General features: G+C 36.7%; 1 protein-coding gene and 1 pseudogene across 1 annotated transcript; one reads left to right on the top strand and one right to left on the bottom strand.

Annotated features, from left to right (window-relative positions):
• Positions 1–10,807: 10,807 nt before the first annotated feature.
• LOC131626246 (protein FAR1-RELATED SEQUENCE 5-like) lies at positions 10,808–15,232 on the top strand (annotated as a pseudogene).
• Positions 15,233–17,286: 2,054 nt separating this feature from the next.
• Positions 17,287–19,239, bottom strand: LOC131626259 (F-box/FBD/LRR-repeat protein At5g56420-like). Its single transcript, XM_058897092.1, has 3 exons — positions 19,039–19,239; positions 17,972–18,680; positions 17,287–17,876 (listed from the first exon to the last, which is right to left on the bottom strand). The coding sequence occupies exons 2-3, from the start codon at positions 18,671–18,673 to the stop codon at positions 17,463–17,465; spliced, it is 1,116 nt and encodes a 371-aa protein (XP_058753075.1). The 5' UTR covers positions 18,674–18,680; positions 19,039–19,239; the 3' UTR covers positions 17,287–17,462.
• Positions 19,240–24,224: the final 4,985 nt, after the last annotated feature.

Here is a 24,224-nt window from a genome sequence, read left to right as displayed (position 1 = left end):
ATAAGACTCCTTATGAATTGTGGAAAAACAGAAAACCCAACATTTCATATTTCCATCCTTTTGGATGTGTATGTTTTATTCTGAACACTAAAGATCATCTTGGTAAATTTGATTCCAAAGCACAAAAATGTTTCCTTCTCGGATATTCTGAACGCTCAAAAGGCTACAGAGTATACAATACTGAAACATTGGTTGTAGAAGAATCAATCAATATCAGGTTTGATGATAAGCTTGGTTCTGAAAAACCAAAGCAGTTTGATAATTTTGCAGATTGTGATATTGATGTATCAGAAGTTGTTGAGCCAAGAAGCAACGCATCAGAAGCAGAGCTTCTCAGAAGCAAAGAATCTGAAGATCAAGTATCAGCTTCTCTGGAGAATCTAAGCATTTCTGAAGAACCATCTGTCAGAAGATCATCCAGACTCATTTCTGGTCATTCAGAAGATGTCATTCTTGGAAAGAAGGATGATCCAATCAGAACAAGAGCATTCCTTAAGAACAATGCAGACTGTCAATTAGGTCTTGTATCTTTGATCGAGCCAACTTCTGTTGATCATGCTCTAGAAGATCCAGACTGGATAATTGCTATGCAAGAAGAACTGAATCAGTTTACAAGGAATGATGTTTGGGATCTTGTTCCTAGACCAGATGGATTCAATATAATCGGTACAAAATGGGTCTTCAGAAACAAGCTCAGTGAGAAAGGTGAAGTGGTAAGAAACAAAGCCAGACTGGTAGCTCAGGGTTACAGTCAGCAAGAAGGGATTGACTATACAGAAACCTTTGCACCAATGGCCAGGTTAGAATCTATTCGTCTATTAATTTCATTTGCCACTCAATATAACATCACTCTCTATCAGATGGATGTTAAGAGTGCCTTCTTAAATGGTTATATAGATGAAGAAGTTTATGTCCATCAACCTCCTGGGTTTGAAGACTCTATGTCTCCTAATCATGTTTTTAAACTAAAGAAATCATTGTATGGATTGAAACAAGCTCCCAGAGCTTGGTATGAGCGCTTAAGTTCTTTCCTTCTGGATAATGGTTTCACTAGAGGAAAAGTGGACACTACTCTCTTTTGTAAAACCTTTAAAAGGGATATTTTAATTTGTCAAATATATGTAGATGATATTATTTTTGGAACATCTAATGCTACACTTGGAAAGGAGTTTGCTGAGTCTATGCAGGCTGAGTTTGAAATGAGCATGATGGGAGAACTCAAGTACTTCCTTGGAATACAAATAAATCAAACATCAGAAGGAACGTATGTTCACCAAACCAAGTATGTGAAGGAACTTCTGAAGAAGTTTAATCTTCTAGACTGCAAAGAAGCCAAAACTCCTATGCATCCAACATGCATCCTAGGTAAGGATGAGGTAAGTAAGAAGGTAGATCAGAAGTTATACAGAGGTATGATTGGATCTCTTTTATATTTGACTGCTTCTAGACCTGACATTCTTTTCAGTGTTTGTTTGTGTGCTAGATTCAAATCAGACCCTAGAGAATCTCATTTAACTGCTGTTAAGAGAATTCTAAGGTATCTGAAAGGTACTACTAATGTTGGCTTAGTTTACAGAAAATCTAAAGAATACAACTTAGTAGGATTTTGCGATGCTGACTATGCTGGAGACAGAATTGAAAGAAAGAGTACTTCAGGAAGTTGTCAATTTCTTGGAAGTCATTTGATCTCCTGGTATAGCAAGAAGCAAGCAACTACTGCTCTATCAACAACAGAAGCAGAATATGTCTCTGCTGCTGGTTGTAGTACACAGATGCTCTGGATGAAGAGTCAGCTAGAAGATTATCAGATATATGAGAGTAACATTCCTATATTCTGTGATAATACTTCTGCTATATGTTTATCTAAGAATCCTATTCTTCATTCAAAAGCTAAACATATTGAGATTAAACATCATTTCATAAGGGACTATGTTCAGAAGGGTGTTCTATCTTTAAACTTTGTGGATACAGACCATCAATGGGCTGATATCTTTACAAAACCCCTGGCTGAAGATAGGTTTAAGTTCATTCTGAAGAACATCAGTATGGATTTATGCCCAGAATGAGAAGATGAGAAGTTCTTATGTATGAGCATCTTCTGAAATGTAAGTGGATTATTTGTTAATCAGAAGTTCTGATTGAAATCAATTAGAAATTATGATTAAGTTATTACTAACGTTTCATTGTCTAAGTTGATTCAGAACCTCTTTAAAAGCAAAACAGCTGTAACGTTTTATCTCGGGATGGTAAACCTGTCTTTACTGTTCATGGATAAGCGCGCGTGCAGTTGAAGGGACGCCGACCATAGGTAACTGTGCAAGTCACCTCATTTGTCTTTATTATCTCTCCTCATGTCACGTAACATTAAATGCTATTCATCATGTGTTTCATTTTAAATACTCTTCAAACGCTTCTCCTTCCCTCTTATATTTTCTCTATTTTCCTTCTCTATCTATCTGCATTCATATCAAACCCTAGCTGTTCATTATCTGCAAATCCATCATGAACTCTTCATCAAGCCCAGGAAACCATAAAAATGATGAAAACAAAAAGAGAAAAGCTGATGAAACTTCTTCTTCCAAACCCAAAAAGATAAAGATCTCCTATGACCCTCTCAAGGTGAATTCTTTTCGAAGCTCAGTTGTCTGGAAACTATTCTAGACGTGTGTTTCAACCCCCTGGTGAAAGCCCTCCATCATCTCCATCTTCTTCCTCATCTTTCTACCTTCAAGACTCAACTTCCTCTTCATCTAACCTTTCCTCTCCCTCAACCCATTCCAAAGAAATCTCTTCATCTTCACCTGCTGAGAATGTTGTCTCTGATAGAGATTGTGGAAAATCTGCATCAGAATCAAGTCTCCCTAACCCCTCGCCTGGAAGCCCAAGAAGCAGTCAATGATGCGTTTTCACGCCTTTATGGCAAGGAAAACTGCAAATTATGACAGGGTTCAAGACATGTTGACACAGATTGTGTCTTGCTAGGGTTTTGTTTTTAATTTTTGTAGTCATTTCCTCTTGGGATGACTTTTTATGTATTTGCTAGGAATGTTTCTCATCTTGTTAAACATAAGAACTTTTGTAATATCTTTTGATTATCAATGAAAAGTTTCTTTGTTTTTTACATTCCAGTGATTTTATTTGTCGTTTTATACATCTGAATCTTTTGAATATTCTTTTTGATGTTATGACAAAAAGGGGGAGAAGATAAATGATAAATGATTTGATTAATCTATCAGTTGCTGGGTAAAGCTCCCACACATTCACTAACAAGAACTGCAAGTTCTATATGGTTTAAGTGTTTTTGCAGGTATAAAGAAGTGAAGAAAATCTTCAAAGCAAACACAAGAAGCAAAACCATAAGAAGCGTTATTCTGTAAAAAGAATAAGCTTATGGAAACTGAAGCAAGCTGAGTGCTGTCAAGCTTCAGAATCAGAAGCACTAATAATAGAATTTGATCCAAAATTTGTCTATTTGCTTTGACAAAATTCTATTTGCTCTGATACATTATTTTAGCCTATATGGCTCTGATACATATCATGTGTTCTAATATACATTTTATGTTCTGACTCGTTCATGCTGACTTTTGTCGTTTAGTTTTTGTTCTGTAACATTTCAGGATGTAGAGATGCTCTGATGATGCTCTGGTACATTCACCAATGTTCTGATACAAATCTAGCATGAAGTGATGTTGGTAGAAATTCAAAGCTCTGAAGCTATCCAAGGGAAGCAGAAATCAGAAGCTGTGAATGTTCTAAAGATCCAGAAAACTCAAGTTCTGAAGCTGTCCTAAATGGAAGCAGAAATCAGAAGCTGTGAATGTTCTGAAGATCAAAGAAATTCAAGTTCTGAAGCTGTCCTAGATGGAAGCAGGAATCAGAAGCTGGGAATGTTCTGAAGATCAAAGAAATTCAAGTTCTGAAGCTGTCCTGAATGGAAGCAGGAATCAGAAGCTATGAGTGTTCTAGGGATCTAAAAGAAATTCAAGTTCTGAAGCTGTCCAATGGAAGCAGAAGTCGGAAGCTATGAATTCTCTGAAGACAGAAGCTTATGTGATCGTCTCTACCGAAATAATCAGGGAAGTCTTTTATTAAAGTTCTTCGAGTATTTATTTCAGGGGGAGATTATTTATCTCAGGGGGAGATTGTTAATCTCAGGGGGAGACATATTCACATGCTTATGCTATAGCTGTGTAACTTGTCTTTTGCCGTCTGCTCTTTCTGATCGCAAATTCATATCATTTATATATGTTTTTGTCATCATCAAAAAGGGGGAGATTGTTAGAACAAGATTTGTTCTGATCAATTATCTTAGTTTTGATGATAACAATAATATGAATTTTGCTTAAGATAATATGGTACTCTAATCAAATGCAATTTCCTTTTCAGGAAATATATAAAGAGTATGCATAAATCAGCGCTCAGAAGCTTTGACTCAGAAGGTTCAGCATGCAACATCAGAACATGGTCTGGCAAGACATCAGAAGATGGTCGAAGCAGAATCAGAACATGGGTCTATGGAAGCATCAGAAGAACATGAGATCAGAAGCACTGAAGTTCTGATGGTATCACGCTCAGAAGCACTTCAAGGTCAGAAGATCAGAAGATGCTTTGCACCAAGCTGTTTGACTCTGATGATATTCAAACGTTGTATTTACAAACATCAGATCAGAAGAAAGTACAAGTGGCAGGCTACGCTGACTGACAAAAGGAACGTTAGAAGCTATTAAAGGCAACGTCAGTAGACACAGCGTGAACAAGGCTCGAGGTAGTTGACAAAAGCGTATAACATTAAATGCGATGCTGTACGGAACACGCAAAGCATTAAATGGATTCAACGGTCATCTTCTCAAACGCCTATATATATATATATGAAGTTCTGATGAGAAGCAAGGTTAACGAATTTTGAACAACTCTGAACCAAATTCTGTGAATATTAACTTGCTGAAACGCTGTTCAATTCAAAGCTCAGAAACTTCATCTTCATCAAAGCTCACTACATTGCTGTTGTAATACATTAGTGAGATTAAGCTTAAACTTTAAGAGAAATATCACAGTTTGTGATTATAGCTTTTAAGAAGCATTGTAATACTCTTAGAAAGATTACATTAAGTTGTAAGTAACTAGAGTGATCGTGTTGATCAGAATACTCTAGGAAGTCTTAGCTTGTGTCTAAGCAGTTGTAATTAGAGTGATCACGTGGTGGTCAGGATACTCTAAGAAAGTCTTAGCTTGTGTCTAAGCAGTTGTTCCTAGAGTGATCAGGTTGTGATCAGGATACTCTAGAAGACTTAGTTGCGGACTAAGTGGAAAACCATTGTAATCCGTGCGATTAGTGGATTAAATCCTCAGTTGAGGTAAATCATCTCTGCGGGGGTGGACTGGAGTAGTTTAGTTAACAACGAACCAGGATAAAAATAACTGTGCAATTTATTTTTATCTGTCAAGTTTTTAAAGCTACACTTATTCAAACCCCCCTTTTCTAAGTGTTTTTCTATCCTTCAAAAGTTGGGTAAGGTTACCTCCTTTGTAAAATGCTTTGAAAACAACAATCAATTATAGTATTTAATAAATAATTAAATATGTTAAAGTTAGATGGTATCATAAGATTGGTTGTGTGAGATATTGGATCGAACTCTAGTATGGCCGAAGGGTAGCTTCTTGGTTCGACAGGATTAAGCATGAAGTCGAAGGTTGTTCACATGCTTGTGTCGAAGATGCTAGGGTTATTAGCATGTTAAATTAGGTTTTAGTGTTTAAACCTTAATTTGTTAAGTTAGCTTGTTTATTAAGTTGGCTTGTGTAATGGGCCTTGTGGAAAAAGCCCATTAGTTAGTATGTTAGGTTTTATTATAAATAGCATACTAGTCTCTCATCATTGCTAAGCTGCAAATCCTAATTTAGGGTGAGAGAGGTTATTTGTTATTCTTGTAAACTTGTAATCTTGTTTTAAGAGAAAGTGAAAGAATATCAGTTATAACCAATTCCTTGTGTTCTTCTTATCTTCCCTAATTCCCTATTATATTTTGTTCTTGACATCGTTTTTCACAACAAATTGGTGCGGTGAGCGTGGAGAAGATGCCTTCAACAAAGTATGAGATTGAAAATTTCACCGGAGTGAATGCTTTCGGTCTGTGGCGCTTGAAGATGAAAGCCCTACTGGTTCAACAGGGTTGTTTGGAAGCGTTGAAGGGAGAGGCAACCATGAATGCAGAATTGACGGCAGTGGAGAAGACGAATATGATCGAGAAAGCACACAGCGCAATTTTGTTGAGCCTTGGTGATAAGGTTCTCCGGCAGGTATCAAAGGAGACGACGACATCAGGGTTATGGGTGAAACTGGAAAGTTTGTATATGACCGACTCTACCTGAAGCAAGCTTTGTATTCATTCAAGATGATTGAAGACAAAGTGTTGGCTGAGCAGTGGGATATGTTCAACAAGCTGATTCTTGATCTTGAAAATATTGATGTGAAGATCGATGATGAAGATCAAGCGCTGTTACTATTGTGTTCTTTGCCTCGATCACATGCTCACTTCAAAGAAACTCTCCTGTATGGAAGAAAGTCCCTGACCTTTGAAGAAATTCAATCAGCCCTGTATTCTAAGGACTTGAACGAACGGAGCATAAACCTTCGACTGTTGGCGAAGGTTTGGCCGTTAAAGGAAAACTCTTACGAAATAATGGTAAGTTTGACAAGAAGAAGGGCAAAAGTTAGTCGAAGTCTTACAGTGGCGAAGCATCTGGCATTCGATGCTATCATTGTAAGAAGGAGGGTTACACAAGAAAGGTGTGCCCTGAACGCCTGAAATATCATGGAGGTAAGGATAATGGCAATGCAGCCATTGTTCAAGATGATTTCGAATCATCTGATGTTCTTGTGGTTTCAAGCAGTGACTCTAAGAAGGAGTGGATTATGGATTCAGGTTGCACTTGGCACATGACTCCAAACAAAGACATGTTCGAGGAATTATGTGATCAAGATGGTGGATCAGTATTGCTGGGAAACAACAAGGTTTGCAAGATTGCAGGTGTTGGATCTGTGAGATTCAAGCTCCATGATGAGTCAATAAGGTTGTTGACTGAAGTCAGGTATGTTCCTGACTTGAAGAGAAATCTGCTTTCTCTTGGTGAATTCGACTTGAATCCTAAGAGTCATGAAGGGTTCGAAGGAAGTCTTGAGAGGCGTGAAGAAACAAGGCTTGTATACCCTCGAGGCTGAAGTTGTAAGTGGTTCGACAAATGTTGCATCCACGAAACCTTTGTCGAAGACAGAAATCTGGCACATGAGATTGGGCCATGTCAGTGAAAGGGGTCTGGTCGAATTAGGGAAACAAAATCTGCTTGGTGGAGACAAAGTCGAAAAGCTGAAGTTTTGTGAACCCTGTGTACTTGGAAAATCTTGCAGAGTGAAGTTCAACAAAGGCAAACAAAGAACACATGGATCCCTCGACTACATCCATGCTGATCTTTGGGGGCCTGCAAGGTGTCCATCACATTCAGGAGCAAGGTATTTTCTATCCCTAGTTGATGATTATTCCAGAAAGTTATGGGTATTCATCCAGAAGACTAAGGATGAAACTTTTGAGAATTTCAAAAGTTGGAAGACTCTGGTAGAAAATCAGACTGGCAGAAAGGTCAAGAGGTTGAGAACCGACAATGGCCTTGAATTTTGCAATGAGGCATTCGACAGTTTTTGTGCTGCCTCTGGTATTGCAAGGCACAGAACTACTGCAGGTACTCCACAGCAAAATGGTTTGGCTGAAAGGTTTAATCGAACTATTTTGGAGAGAGTCAGATGCATGTTGACTAGTGATGGACTAAAGAAGGTGTTTTGGGCTGAGGCTATTTCGCCAGCAACATATCTGATAAATAGATATCCTTCGACAGCGTTAGATATGAAGACACCTGAAGAAGTTTGGTCGGGACATCAACCAGATCTCGACAAACTGAGAGTATTTGGCTGCGTAGCCTATGCCCACATTAGGCAAGACAAGGTCGAACCTTGAGCTCTGAAATGCATGTTCATGGGATACCCTGAACGAGTCAAAGCTTATAGGTTATGGTGCATAGAGCCAGGTCACAGGAGGTGTATCACCAGTCGAGATGTAGTTTTCAATGAAGCTGAAATGGCTTTTAAGAAAATTGATGATGTTAGTCGAAGTACAGAAACATCTGACGAAGAGCTGGAACAGGTAGAGATTCCTGTTGAGGTGGAGCATGTTGATGCTGAATTGCATATCCCTGATGAAGTCGAAGAAGCAGAAGATGCTGAGGAAGTTGAGGAAACTGACGATGACTACCTATTGTCGAGAGATAGGTCGAGAAGAGTCATCAAGGCACCTCAGAGACTTGGGTATGCAGATCTTATAGCTTATGCCTTAATCTCTGCAAGTGAAGTTCTAGATGAAGAACCTAGAGACTACAAGGAAGTTATGAGTAGTCGAAATAAGACTGAATGGCTGAAGGCCATGGATGATGAGATGAAATCTCTTCATGATAATCATACTTGGGAACTGATCAAGAAACCTGCTGGGGCAAGGTTAGTCAGTTGTAAATGGATTTTCAAAGTTAAGGAAGGAATTGAAGGAGTGACGTCGAAAAGATACAAGGCAAGGTTAGTTGCAAGGGGTTTCACTCAGAAAGAAGGTGTCGTCTTCAATGATGTGTTTTCTCCTATTGTGAATCATAGGTCCATTCGAATGTTGCTTGCCATGGTGGCACAGTTCGATCTTGAACTGGAATAGATGGATGTGAAGACTGCGTTCTTGTATGGTGATCTAGATGAAACGATCCTGATGAGGCAACCTGAAGGGTATGTCGAAAAGGGGAAGGAAGATTGTGTGTGCAAGTTAAAGAGATCTTTGTATGGGCTAAAACAATCTCCTCGACAGTGGAATAGGAGATTCGACAAGTTCATGGCACGCATAAGTTTCATTAGAAGTCAGTTCGACCACTGCGTTTACTTCAGATTTCGACCTGGTAATTCATTTGTTATTTTGTTGCTTTATGTGGATGATATTCTCATAGCAAGCAACAATGTTGAAGATGTGACGAGGGTGAAGGCTGAACTCAATAAGGAGTTCGATATGAAGGATCTGGGAGCTGCTTCCAGGATTCTTGGAATTGACATTCGAAGAGATAGAAAGAAGTCGAAGTTATGCTTATCTCAAGAGGCATATCTACAGAAGATTCTCGAAAAATTTGGTATGTCGAATTCGAAGCCAGTTGTGACTCCAACAAATCCTCAATTCAAGCTGAGTATTGATCAGTGTCCCAGTACTGATGTCGAAAGAGGCTATATGAATAGCATCCCATATGCTAATATAGTTGATTCTTTGATGATTGCTATGGTCTATACTAGACCCGACATAGCATATGCAGTAAGTCTTGTAAGCAGGTACATGGCGAACCCTGGAAAGGCTCACTGGCAAGCATTGAAGTGGATTTTAAGGTACATAAATGGGTCTCTGAATAGAGTCCTAATTTATGGTGAAGCCTTAGGTGAAGATAATAAAGCAGTAATAGAAGGATATGTCGACTCTGATTATGCAGGTTGTATGGATTCCAGAAAATCTATTTCTGGATATGTTTTCACTATGTTTGGCACTGCAATTAGTTGGAAAGCAACACTTCAGAAGGTTGTTGCTCTATCAACCACTGAAGCGGAATATATTGCCCTAACTGAAGCTGTGAAAGAAGCATTGTGGCTTGAAGGCTTTGCGAAGGAGCTGAAACTTCAAGGTCGAGGTATCACTGTTAAATGTGATAGTCAAAGTGCAATACACCTGTTGAAGAATTCAGCCTATCATGAGCGAACTAAGCACATTGATGTGAGGCTGCATTTCGTTAGAGGAGTAATCGAGCGTGGAGAAGTCCAAGTGCTGAAGGTTTTGACTAAAGATAATGTTGCTGATATGATCACCAAGACATTGCCGAGTTGCAAGTTTTTCCACTGTATGCAGTTGATAAAGCTGCATGAAGAAAGCTAGTTTGTTCCCTTGATGTTATAGAGTTAGATCCAAGGTGGAGATTTGTGAGATATTGGATCGAACTCTAGTATGGCCGAAGGGTAGCTTCTTGGTTCGACAGGATTAAGCATGAAGTCAAAGGTTGCTCACATGCTTGTGTCGAAGATGCTAGGGTTATTAACATGTTAAATTAGGTTTTAGTGTTTAAACCTTAATTTGTTAAGTTAGCTTGTTTATTAAGTTGGCTTGTGTAATGGGCCTTGTGGAAAAAGCCCATTAGTTAGTATGTTAGGTTTTATTATAAATAGCATACTAGTCTCTCATCATTGCTAAGCTACAAATCCTAATTTAGGGTGAGAGAGGTTATTTGTTATTCTTGTAAACTTGTAATCTTGTTTTAAGAGAAAGTGAAAGAATAACAGTTATAACCAATTCCTTGTGTTCTTCTTATCTTCCCTAATTTCCTATTATATTTTGTTCTTGACATCGTTTTTCACAACAGGTTGAAGGTACACTATCCAACTTTTTGTGATGGGTAGAGAAGTTGTCCCCTTTAGTAGAACATAAAACTTTCTCGTAGATAAAGCGAGGCATAATGGTATTTGGTACAAGATAAAACTTTCTTGTAGATAATTGTAGATAATGTCTGAACAGAAAAAAATATCTTCCTCACACCGAAAAAGATCTTGAATACAAAGAGACAAGCCTAAACACAAGCCACACAACACACTCCCCCATCTCATTGCCTTCGTCCTCCCTAACTTGTGATTTTGTATGCATCTTCTTCCTTGTTCTTCCTCTCTCTCTCACTCTCTCTCTTGAAATAGTCGAAAGTTTCAATGGCGGATATACTAAGCACTTTTCCAGAAGAAGTTCTCTGTCACATCCTCTCCTTTCTCCGAACCAAACATGCAGTTGCCACAAGCGTTCTCTCCAAGAGGTGGAGCCATCCATGGCATTCGGTTCCCGTTTTGGACTTCACCAACACCATATTAACAAACCAAAACGCCAATTTCCGCTTTAACGATTTCGTCTACTCCGTTTTACTCTCCCGAATTTCCGCACTTCCCATTAAGGCTTTCAAAATCTCTCTTACATACCATACATCGAAGACGTCAATCTTCGCATTCCCAATTTTTCCATGTGGATCAACTTTTTGCTACAAGGCGGTGTTCAGCATCTCGATCTCTTTGTTTTATTATTTTTGCTTTAGGGGGTGATAATATGTTACCATGATTTCTAACATTTTGCTTTCTTCTTATTCTAGATGGATTCCTATAATCATATCCTTCCTACCTTTTATAATTTGACCTCCCTAGACATTAACTCCTTCAATTACCGTTGGCATTTCTTAATTCAACTTCTCAAACACTCTCCTAACCTTCAAACACTTAAGCTCAATGAGGTTTGTTCAGGATCATATCTTAGTTATATTTTCATAGCTCACTTTAAGTTTTATTGTGTTATTTGCATTATTAACAGGCGGGCACAGATGAGGAGTCATGGACTAGAAAAGATGACAAAGAAAATTGGGTGGAGCCTGATTTTGTTCCGCAGTGCCTTTTGTTACACCTTAAAACTTGCCATCTTTTGAGCTTCTTAGGTTTACAAGGTGAGCTTTTGCTAGCAAAGTATGTTTTGAAGAATTCAGCGGTCTTACAAACAATGAAAATATGGAATGGTGGACAGCCTGAAATAGAAAGACTATTACAATCATGCCCAAGGGCTTCATCAACGTGTAAACTAACAGTTTATCATGTTTCATGTAAGTTGTAGTTACTCTATTATTCCATTAAAATAGTTGTTACCCTATTCAAGCTTTTATCATGCAACTGTTAGATTAGGTGGGTTAAACTAGAACTTTGACGACCACGAACTTTGTCTTCTTGTGTTTTGGAGTTTTATTTGATTTTGTTAATGTTCTTGGGTTGTTTATGCATTTTCTACTGTTATGGAGCATCTTTGGTATGTTTGCGCATCTGTCTGGTTTGTGTGCCTCAAATATTTATTTAGAATATATATTTTTTAAATAGCGTTAACCTTGTCATTTTGCTAGATTAGAGCTATGGATTTGACATTTTTTTCGTAGTACATGTTTGTAGGATTAGGATCGTCTCCATTTGCTAAGGAAATGGGCATCTCCATTGTACATTGTATATATGGTTGACACCTAATACATTAAAAGAACAACGGTTCTGATTTATTTTAAAATAATATTAATTTTTGTAATTACAAAAAGTGGCGGTAAATGGAATACGAAGGAACACATTACAACACGACCTTCCATCTCTTTAGTTTTTTCTGCAACTCTTGACATTCATCTTCAATCGCTCATTCTACAACTCAAGGCCACTGTTCTGCCGTTTCGTCCCGCTGCTTGCATCCAATGGCAGAAAGCTTTTACCAACAACATGAAGTGAACCTCCACGACTCATCTTCTCCCCAATGCATAGGTATGTTACTGTCTTTCTCTATTTATAGATATAAAAGATGAGTGCATATTTACTATTGAAAGCTTCTTTACATTCTTTTTATTTTTCTTCTCGAATCTTAAAATATCAATTATATCATGTTTTCAGAAAATGTGAATAAGTCACAAATGTTAATGGAACAAGGAGTAAAGAAAGTGGTGAACAATGTACATGAAGACATTGTGCAACTAGGAAAAAAATAGTGTTGTTGATTATATACCAAAATTAGGAATGGAGTTTGAGTCTGAGGTTACAGCATATGATTTTTACAACGAGTATAGTAGGAGATTTGGGTTTGGTATTCGTTGAGAATATGGAAATAAAAGTAAAATAGATGGAATCCTAACTTCAAGAAGATTTGTATGCTTCAAGGAGGGTAAACGGGGTGCCGACAAACGAGATCACTTGACAAAAGAGGCTAGAGCAGAAACTAGAACAGGATGTGAAGCTCGTATGGTTATTTCGCTCGATCGAAAGATTGGAAAATACAAGGTTGTTGACTTTATAGCTGAACATAATCACTTTCTTCAGCCAAATGAGTATGTTCACATGATTCGTTCTCATCGATGTATATTCGATTCACAAGCATCCCAAATTGTATTAGCTGATGAATCTGGAATAAAACCAAAAGATTTTCATGAATATGTCTCAAAGCAAGCTGGTGGAATAAATGTTATTGGTTACACAAAACAAGGCCATAAAAATTATCTGCGCACTAGAAGGGAACAATCACTAAGATATGGTGAAGTGGGTGCATTGTTGATACATTTCAAAAAGCAAAGTGAAAATCCTTCATTCTTTTATGAATTTCAAATGGATGTCAAAGAGCAAATAACAAATATATTTTGGGCGGATGCACAAATGATAAATGATTATGGTTACTTTGGCGATATCGTCACTTTCGACACTACATACAAGATAAATAAGAATTATCGGCCATTAGGTGTATTTGTTGGACTTAATAATCACAGGAAAACAATCATTTTTGGGGTAGCATTGCTATATGATGAAACGATCCCTTCATTCCAATGGTTATTTGAAACCTTTCTCAAAGCAATGGGAGGAGAAAAGCCTAAAACCATTCTAACAGATCAAGATGCAGCAATGGCTAAGGCTATATCTTTAGTTATGCCGGAAACATTTCATGGATTGTGCACTTGGCATATTAGAGAAAATTCCCTAAGGCACGTGAACCATCTTTATCAAAAGAGTTCACAATTTTCCATAGATTTTGAAGCATGCATTGATCTACATGAAGAGGAAGGAGACTTTTTAAATGCATGGAAAGCTTTACTAGTTGAGCATGATGTTTCTAAAGATTCATGGCTCCATACAATTTTTAGGTTGAAGGAAAAATGGGCATGGGCTTATGTTCGGAAAACTTTCACGGCAGGTATGCGATCTACTCAATTAAGTGAGAGCTTTAATGCTGACTTGAAAAATCATTTGAAATCAGATTTGAATTTAGTACAATTTTTCACACACTTTGAAAGAGTTGTCAACGGAAAACGGAACAATGAGTCGGAAGTTGAATATGAGTCAAGACATAAGCTGCCAAGATTGAAGATGAAAAAGGCTCCTATGCTTTTACAAGCTGGAAACATTTACACTCCATCAATTTTTGAGGAATTCCAAGAGGAATACGACGAATATCAAGGCATGTGCATAAAAGAATTGAAATAAGGGATGTATGCTGTTTCAAGTTATGATAACAGTAAGGAGCGAATAGTAACATGGAATCTTATGGATCAAAAAGTTGTTTGTGATTGTCGAAAATTTGAGACACATGGCATCTTATGCAGTCATGCTTTAAAAGTTTTAGATCTTATGTATATCAAGCTAATTCCACAGCACTATGTTCTAAAACGATGGACACGAGATGCTAGGTGTGGAAGAAACCAAGATTGGAAAGGGAATCATATTGAATTGGACAAAAAAGCCCATTTCATGAAGCGATATAATGAACTATGTCCTCGAATGGTTAAAATGACTAATCGAGCATCAGAATCTCATGAAACTTACACCTTTTTGTCTAAAGTTTATGAAGAGAGTGAGAAAATAATAGAAAGTATGTTGACTCAAAAGTATATGGATGGAGAGTCTAATGGGATGTGTAATGTATCCATATCAATTTTAAATGAAAAAAATGACCAAAATGTGGATATTGTTGATGTTGGTGGAGCAAAAGGCATAAAGAAGCGAGACTGCTTAAATAAAGCTAGAAAACGGCCTAAGTCTTGGGTTGAGAAATTGGCTCGAAAGAGAAAGGGAAACCTGTCGCAGAAAAAAGCAGAGGAAAATTTATCACAGAATAAAAGAAATAGAAATTTGGTAAATCACTTTTTACTTTTTCTCAATGCTTAACTAGAATCTTAGTATTACTATCTCCTGTTAATAATATATGTTACTTTTACTCTAAATTGTGTAGGAACAATCCATAACAGCAGGTGATGATCATGTTCAAACTGTGCAAGAACAATACAGAGGAACAAGTGGTGGTATACATGCTCTAAGTTTAAGTGAAGTTGGTAATGGAAGTTACGGCGAAACTACAACCCAAATGACACAATCGAGTCAAAGCGGTGGTATACATACTCTAAGTTTAAGTGAAGTTGGTAATGGAAATTACAGCGGGACTACAACTCAAATGACACAATTGAGTCAAGTTAACACAATAGGAATGTTCAACTTCTTTTAGACATTTATGATGTACATCATGACATAATTTTGTACTAGTTTGGTGCTTACTTTTCATTGGTTTATGTTTATGTTTTGGAACAGACTTATAACTAGTGTATAACTAGTGTATTGAGCTTCTGTTTAGATACTGGTTTATGCAATACACTAGTTTATGTTTTTTGAATGGTTTATGCTACCATTGTTTACTGATACATCAGTTTAAAGCAATTAACATGTTTTTTGAATTGGTTTATGTTACACTTGTTTACTATGAAACAACTTTCTACCAAAAGTTATGCTACATCAGTTTAAGCATAATAATTATAAGACTAATTTTAAACAATAAATAAATAAATCATTTGATAAATTGCTCAAATAGCATTATAGTTACAAGGTTAATTCTCTTTTACAATCTCCCCAGATAACACAATACTTACGAGGCTAATTCTATAAAATAAATAAACTATTAATTACACTTATGTACAATGTATAGAAGAAAATTCATCAAAAAATTGAAATTCCAGCAACAGCTCTATCTGAAATTCAGAATAATAATCTTGAGCAATGATTCTATGAAATAACTCTCCACCAACACAAGGTTCCATCACAAGATGTACATAAAACCTATTCTCATAACTTAATCCCAATTTTATGCATTTGAATTCCCAATTCAAAAATAGGGTCAAAGAGAATCGTAATTATCGGAGAAGAAGATTAGAGTTGAAGATTGAAAATGGCAAGATACAGAGGACGTTTTAAATTCCAATCGGGCGCGGATCTGGACCCATGTTTGTAGTAGTTAGTCTTGTTTAGTTGAATGATAATGCTGATTTAGTATTAGACTATGGTAATATCTTACATACAAATCAATATTTCATCCATGAAATTCATTTGACTTAGAGCAGAGTTTGGAACTTGCCAAGTTGTCTTGTCACTCTCTGCTTAAGCAATTTCAGTAGCGAGATGGTTGATAGAATTTTGATTAGATACTGTTTTCTTTTATTTTTGAAGACTAAAATGTTAAATCTAAATTTTCTTCGAGCTCCTAGGTTGGACTATTTGGAATCGTGACCTATGATAATTAAGGCTTTGTGGCTCCTTTCATTTTGAGCTCATTAATTGATAGAACCCAGAATTTCAAAGAAGAAAATTTGTGTATATATTGACTGAAAATGGAGCACAAAGGCACTACAATGGAAAATAACAGAATACAAGTGCTAACCTAAGTCATCTCTTTTTGTTATAAAAGTATCACATCTTTTTCAAACATTATTCATCAATTATACCGGGACTGATAAATAACATTCACCATTAAGAGCAATATGCTGAACTGGTTATTTAAAATCCTCTGCAATAACAATATCAATCAGGAAAATCTCTCAACAATTGTTTCCAATATAGACACCAACCACTAAATCTTAAAGACAAACCACATGTAAATCTATCAAAAACAAATGCATCATACTATTAGATAGTACTGTGTAACATGTAACCTAGATGGTACATGTAAATCTTAAAAGATCTTGATTCTTATTAATAGTGAAATATGCGTTAATTAGAAGTTTAAAAATCTTAAATTGCTGTAGATTTTAAAAGCAAATTTTATAGACAGATTGGAGATCTTTTCTTTCCCAACTTTGCTACGGTGTTTTCCTTTCAGTGTTGTTTTATGTTAGTTTGGTATATCTTGTGCTATAGCTCCAGATTTTTATTTTAATACAAGTTTGGCTTACAGGAAAATAAATTATAATTATGATAATTTTAACTAAGTATTTTACTTTTGTTATTTCATTCAGTTGATGGTGCAAGTGAGACCGATTTGCCTTTGGACACAAGCGGATCATCTGGGGGTGGCGGCAATGATTGACGCTTTTAGTTTCTTTAAGACTTATTTTTAGTCTGTTTTGAATTTTGAGTTGTATTATCAAATTTGATATTCTAACTCTAAATGTTTGAATTATACTTTTGTTATCATGGTTATATGTTTCATGAAATAGTGTACTATGGAATTGTATTTCCTGATGAAGCGACTATACCCAATGTAATTTCAGCTTGTGCTCAGTTTTAAAAGGATTTTATCTCAGCTGGGTTTTTTTAAACTACTCCAGAGAGAATTAAGTACAAGCATGACAAGTTGATGGTGCACCCATTTTTTGTTCCAAAATGTATATCAAAGAAGACACTAGCTATCTTCTAGCTGTGGATAGCTAAGCATAATTTTTCTAGAATATCAACATGCCTATAACAAAGGAAAAATCACCACAAAACAGTCAGAAATGGGACACATTATGAAAACGTAGAAACAAATAAAAAATGCAATCATCTAGGAAGAACTTGCAGCTACTCAAACAAATTTAAAATTAACTTCGCATGTTGCAGACCTCATTGGGAAGAACGACAATTCCTTTTGCATTTCAAGCATCTCCCGAGGATTCATGGACGGCGGACTGCATATAGTTATCCTCCGTAAAGATTTTGAATTCAACATAATATGTTGTACAAACTTCAACTCGTATTGATGTCCTCTATAATTTGCAATAGTGCACTCTTTCAACTGTGATAAAAGGCATTTGGGAAAGATATTTGGGTACCAGCAAAGAGTAGAAACTGATGTTACAAGTTGAGGCATTTCAAGCACAAGATTTTGAAGCTTAGGACATTTCTCCAACACATCGTATAACAAACACCAATTAACGTTTCTCCTGCTAACAAATTCCAAATGAGTCAAATTTGAAAACTCTGGAACACAACCATAGATCTACACATAATAAAAAATGAAACAAATTAGACATACTGTGTCGAATTGAAAATAGATAACTAATTGAATAGATATATATATATATATATTCATACCTCTTCTAACCGAAGAAATTCAACATTAGAAAAGCCTTCCAAAGGAACATTGTAAACAGACAAATTAGAAATGTCTGCCTTGACCAACTTAGTTAACCGTTTAAACTCTGCCTCATACTCATTTGCCGAGTTTCGGACAAATATATTTTTCGCTTCAAAATCCTCCAGAATTGGACAGCCATTAAGAATTTCCAATAGAAACCAATGTTCAAGGAAATAAACTCCATTCAGATGTAAAGTTCTAAGCAAGGGAAGGTCAACAGGTAGAATAGTAGTAATATGTATCGCTCTCAACTTGAGAACAACTAGGTTTTTGAAGCTAAAAACGCAGTTAAAATTCTGGTTACTAGAAATATGAACATCGAGGTGTTCCATCCCACGTTCTGCAGCGGCAGTTAACCACGTGACTATATCAGATTCTTTTGGCTCACAGATAGAATTACCATCACATCTGAGGAGGAACCTTTTGATAGGCTTGTGCGCACTTCGTGCATATATAGATATAAAAACCATGTTTATAAACTGTGAATAAAGTTCACGGCTGCATCGACGATCATCAAAGTCGAGATTGGAAAGTAAAAGCCATAAAGGTCTCCACCTTTTTGAAAGAAGTTTAGTTGTAAAAACATCTTCTGTTGGGAGAAATGAGAGTATGTGACAAATGATTTCATCCGGCAATGCACTAATACGATCATCAACCATAACGGATCTATTTGAAAAATGTTACAACACAATGTTTATATCAGATGAAAACAAGAAGAGCAATACAATAGATATTCAATATACATGGTACACTACATGCTTCAACATGATGAATTTCATTTGATTCATAAGAGCCATCAATCACATTGCAAGAAACTAAAACAGTGAGGCACACACAAATCAGAAACTACATATACAAATAGAGCATAGCACACAATTGTTCCTTTGATTACTAATACATTACAACTTATGAAATGAATTTCCAGTAACCCTAAATTACTCAACCAAGCATGAAAACAAGATGAGGAAATATTAAGAATTTAAACTCAAACGAATAAATTTGATGAATCAAGTGGAGTGGTCACCTCAAAGGTAAGATATGTATATGAAGTTGTTGTTACTCTTACTCTCTTTCAATCTCCAACTCACTCTCCTTTGTGCATATATGTATGAGTCAGAACAACAAGAGATTTTCTCTATTTTGTTAAGTACAGGTGCATTATGACTTACGAGGGTTAGTGTTTCTTTTCTAGTTTCAGATGCATTTATCACTGCTACCTCGAACAAAGGAGTTGGTATTCCAAAGGTTGAATCATTTTAGTTTCTCCCTCTCTAATTAGTAGTAGTAAAAATACCGTTCAGGATGTGAGATTTTTTTTCAGTGGGATAGACATGGCAATAAAATCCATCTCTCGAAGTTGACGGAGAAAACCCGCTTTGATTGGATTCGGATTTGAGTTTTTCTGATTATAAAATATGAGGACGGGTCGGATAATGGAGACACTAATATCCACCCCGAACCCGCCCCCGAGCCCGTCTCGTTTATTTTATTATATATATTATTATTTATATTTCATAATTGATGTTATTAAATATGTGGTTGATGTTTTGACATTTTGATTTGCATTTATTATTTAAAATATTTGGAATATATGTATGAAATTTTTTGAGATTGTTTTATTTTATTATTTATAATCTAATTTGATTTTTGAAAAAATAAATATTTTTATTAAAATAATTGATTTTACTAAATGGATGGTGGCGGGGCGGGATACATGAACCCAATCCGAACCTGTTTGGGATGGATAGATTTTAATTCTCCATCCCCGTTTGGGTTTGGGGCAGGGAACGGTGATTGATTGGGGATTCGAGTTTGAGTTTGGGGAGGTAAAAACTAGGGGTGGCAAAACGGGTAGTGGCCCCGTCGGGCTGGTCCGCGCACCCGCCAAAAAATGGCGGGTTGGGTTGACATTTTAGGACCGTCGTCCGCCATAGTCCGCCCCGCCAAAGCCCGCCGCCGCCAAAATCCGTCGCTCCGTCAAAATCCACTATTTTTAAAGTTAATTCTACTAATTCTAATTCTTGATGATTTTATTTTATACATTTATTTATATATGTAATATTTTAAAGTAAAATTTGTTAACAAATATTTTATAAAAAAATTGTTCTAAAAACTATGTGAAAAATTTAATTAAAATATAAAAAAATCTATTAAAAATATGAAAAAATAATAAGAAAAAAATAGGTGGGCAAGCCCGCGCCCGTCAACCCGCCACCTTGGCGGGGCGGGCTAGGTTTTTATGTCCATTTCAATTTATGGGCTTGTCCGTCCCGCCCTTTTTTTGGCGGGCATATGACGGGGCGGGGCGGGCCGCCCGCTTTGCCACCTAGTAAAAATTGTCCTAGACCCGCCCCGTTGCCATGCCTATACAAGTATAATAATTATTTATAAAAATATTTGTATCACTAATAATTTTTTTAAATTATAAAAATATTTTAATCAAAAATTGATTTTCCCATTTATAAAAATATTTATATCAACAGTTTATATCAACAATATAAACTTTTTCATTTATAAAAATACTTATATCAGCAATACACTTTTTTCGTTTTTAAATTTTTTATCAATAATACACATTTTCTTCTTTATAAAAATATGTATATTAATAATATATTTTTTCCGTTTATACAATTTTATGTATCAACTGAAGGATAGAAAAACACTTAGAAAGGGGGGGGTTTGAATAAGTGTAGTCTAAAAACTTGAACGATAAAAACAATATGCACAGTTATTTTTATCCTGGTTCGTTGTTAACTAAACTACTCCAATCCACCCCCACGGAGTGATTTACCTCACCTGAGGATTTAATCCACTAATCGCAACAGATTACAATGGTTTTCCACTTAGTCCGCGACTAAGTCTTCTAGAGTATCCTGATCACAACCTGATCACTCCAGGAACAAATGCTTAGACACAAGCTAAGACTTTCTTAGAGTATCCTGACCACCACGTGATCACTCTAATTACAACTGCTTAGACACAAGCTAAGACTTCCTAGAGTATCCTGATCAACACTTGATCACTCTAGTTACTTACAAATTAATGTAATCAATTAAGAGTATTACAAATGCTTCTGAAAAGCTATAATCACAACAGTGATATTTCTCTTAACGTTTAAGCTTAATCTCACTAATATATTACAACAGCAATGTAGTGAGCTTTGATGAAGATGAAGTTTCTGAGCTTTGAGTTTGAACAGCGTTTCAGCAAGTTAATTGTTAGCAAATCGTCAACCTTGCTTCTCATCAGAACTTCATATATATAGGCGTTTGAGAAGATGACCGTTGGGCGCATTTAATGCTTTGCGTATTCCGTACAGCATTGCATTTAATGTTTCACGCTTTTGTCAACTACCTCGAGCCTTGTTCACGCTGTGTCTGACGTTGCCTTTAATAGCTTCCAACGTTCCTTTTGTCAGTCAGCGTAGCCTGCCACCTGTACTTTCTTCTGATCTGATGTTTGTGAATAAAATATTTGAATATCATCAGAGTCAAACAGCTTGGTGCATAGCATCTTCTTGTCTTCTGACCTTGAAGTGCTTCTGAGCGTGATACCATGAGAACTTCAGTGCTTCTGCTTCTGATCTCAAGTTCTTCTGATGCTTCCATAGACCCATGTTCTGATTCTGCCTTGACCATCTTCTGATGTCTTGCCAGACCATGTTTTGATGTTGCATGCTGAACCTTCTGAGACAAAGCTTCTGAGCGCTGATTGGTGCATACTCTTTATATATTTCCTGAAAGGGAAATTGCAATGTATTAGAGTACCACATTATCTCACACAAAATTCATATCCTTGTTATCATCAAAACTAAGAATATTGATTAGAACAAATCTTGTTCTAACAATCTCCCCCTTTTTGATGATGACAAAAACATATATAAATGATATGAATTTGCGATCAGAAAGAGCAGACGGCTAAAGACAAATTACACAGCTATAGCATAAGCATGTGAATATGTCTCCCCCTGAGATGAATAATCTCCCCCTGAAATTAATACTAGAAGAATTTTAATAATAAAAGACTTCCCTGATTATTTCGGTAGAGACGTTCACAGTGCTTGATCTTCAGAACATTCATGACTTCTGATTTCTGCTTCCATAGGACAGCTTCAGAACATTGAATTTCTTTAGATCCTCAGAACATTCACAGTTTCTGACTTCTGCTTCCATCGGACAGCTTCAGAACTTGAATTTCTTTGATCTTCAGAACATTCACAGCTTCTGACTTCTGCTTCCATTTAGGACAGCTTCAAAACTTGAGTTTTCTGGATCTTTAGAACATTCACAGCTTCTGATTTCTGCTTCCCTCGGATAGCTTCAGAGCTTTGAATTTCTTCTTACATCACTTCATGCTAGATTGTATCAGAACATTGTTGAATGTACCAGAGCATCATCAGAGCATCTCTACATCCTGAAATGTTACAGAACAAAACTAAACGACAAAAGTCAGCATGAATGAGTTAGAACATAAAATGTGTATCAGAACACAAAATATGTATCAGGGCCATATAAGCCATATAGACTGTATCAGAACCATATAAAATGTATCAGAACAAATAGACATTCAAAAACAGATCATATTCTATTATCAGAATATCTGAACATTCTTGCTTCTGCTTCTGATTCTGAAGCTTCATAGCACTCAGCTTGCTTCAAGAATCCAAGGGCTTGACTCATCTTGTTGCTTCTTATGTTGATCTTTAAAGAGAATCTTCAATTCCTGCAATAACACAACTTAAAAACATAGAACTTTGCAAGTTCTGTTAGTAAAGCAACTGATTAAATCAAATCATTTGCAAGTTCTGTTAGTAAAGCAACTGATTAAATCAAATCATTTATCACATATTTCTCCCCCCTTTTGTCATATCATCAAAAACATAAAAGATTCAGATAAAAAACAAAAAGAAACACACGGAAGAAAAAGGATGATTTTCATTGAAGTTCAAACAGACAAGTACAGAAGTACACAAAGTGAAGGAAGACAAGATGCACAAAACAGATGCAGCAAAAGCCAAAACAAAACAACAAAGACTCAATCTAAGACGACCCTAGCCTTGACAAGATCTTGGCCAACATCTCTTGAACCCCATTGTTGTGCTCATTCTGCTTCTCTATGAAAGCTCTAAACTCAGCATTGACTGAGCTTTGCTCTTCCTGGTTCTTCTGAAGAACTTCCAGAGTCCTTGCAAGACGAGAAAGTTCATCAGAAGAAGCTTCACAGCTTCTATCCACAGGGATGGCATTCTGGTCTGCGGCTTCCATAGTCAGATCATTTACAGGATTTTCCTCAACAGGAATTGTTTCATCAACATGATCTTCTACATCTGCTTCTTGCATAGAAGCATCTCCATAATCTGCAGCTGGAATCTCAGAATCTCCATTCTCAAGTGCCTGAAGAATGGCAGCTAGACTCCAGGGAGCAGAAGGACCTTCAACTTCTGGTGGGTCAACAACTTCTGGAATGACCAAGCTTGGGTCTTTCTTAGAGGGGTTTTCCCTCAGAAAGTCGAATAAGGTCTTGAAATCCCCGAGCAGAACTGGATATTGAGGTATCCAGACCACAATCTCCCTGCAAGGGTTGGCTTCCAATGCAGCAGCCAATCTTGCTACTTCCAATTCATCCACAAACTGCTTCTCCTCAGCAGCAACACAATTTCTGAGAGGATGGTAGTATATACCATTATCACCCTCCAGAAGGTAACCAGGGTAACCAGGGGCAGCAGCCACTAGTCTTTTCTGTACTCCCATTGCTTCTACTTGAAAATCCTTGCGAAATCTTCTCCAGAGATTTCTTGTAGAAACATCATCCAGACCATTTAGAAAGGCATCCTTCAGAAGATCTAGACTGCTAATCACCTCATGTCTGAAAAGTTCCAGGTAGGTATAGGGTTCAGGTTCAGGCGGATTGAAGGTGAATTTGTAGTCAGGGTAGAGAAGACAGTAGGGTTTGGATTTTCTGGTAGGTAATGGATGGGATATAGAAGGTGAAGGTGTGGTGGATGAGGAAGAAGGGATATCTGAGAGAATGATTGATGAGGATGGAATATCAGAAAGGATAGGTTGAGAAGAGGATGGAGTATTTGTAAAGGGAATTGGTGAGAGATATTTATCAGAAGGAGTTGGGGGAAGAATACTTAGAGGTGTGGGGTTTAGAATGGGAGATGAGAAGGATGATGGAGAAGGATTTGGTAAGGTGAAGTTTACTTTT

This window comes from Vicia villosa, unplaced genomic scaffold (genome assembly GCF_029867415.1).
Source record: "Vicia villosa cultivar HV-30 ecotype Madison, WI unplaced genomic scaffold, Vvil1.0 ctg.000278F_1_1, whole genome shotgun sequence".
NCBI lineage: Eukaryota > Viridiplantae > Streptophyta > Magnoliopsida > Fabales > Fabaceae > Vicia > Vicia villosa.
The sequence above is the reverse complement of the archived record's forward strand: the minus strand, read 5'-3'. Positions and strand labels throughout refer to the sequence as shown.

Coding starts and splice junctions, on each gene's coding strand:
- LOC131626259 (XM_058897092.1), bottom strand. CDS start 18,673: ATGGTTGATGATCGTATTAGTGCATTGCCGGATGAAATCATTTGTCAC. Junction 17,877..17,971: donor AATTTCTTCGGTTAGAAGAG/GTATGAATATAT, acceptor TATTATGTGTAG/ATCTATGGTTGTGTTCCAGA.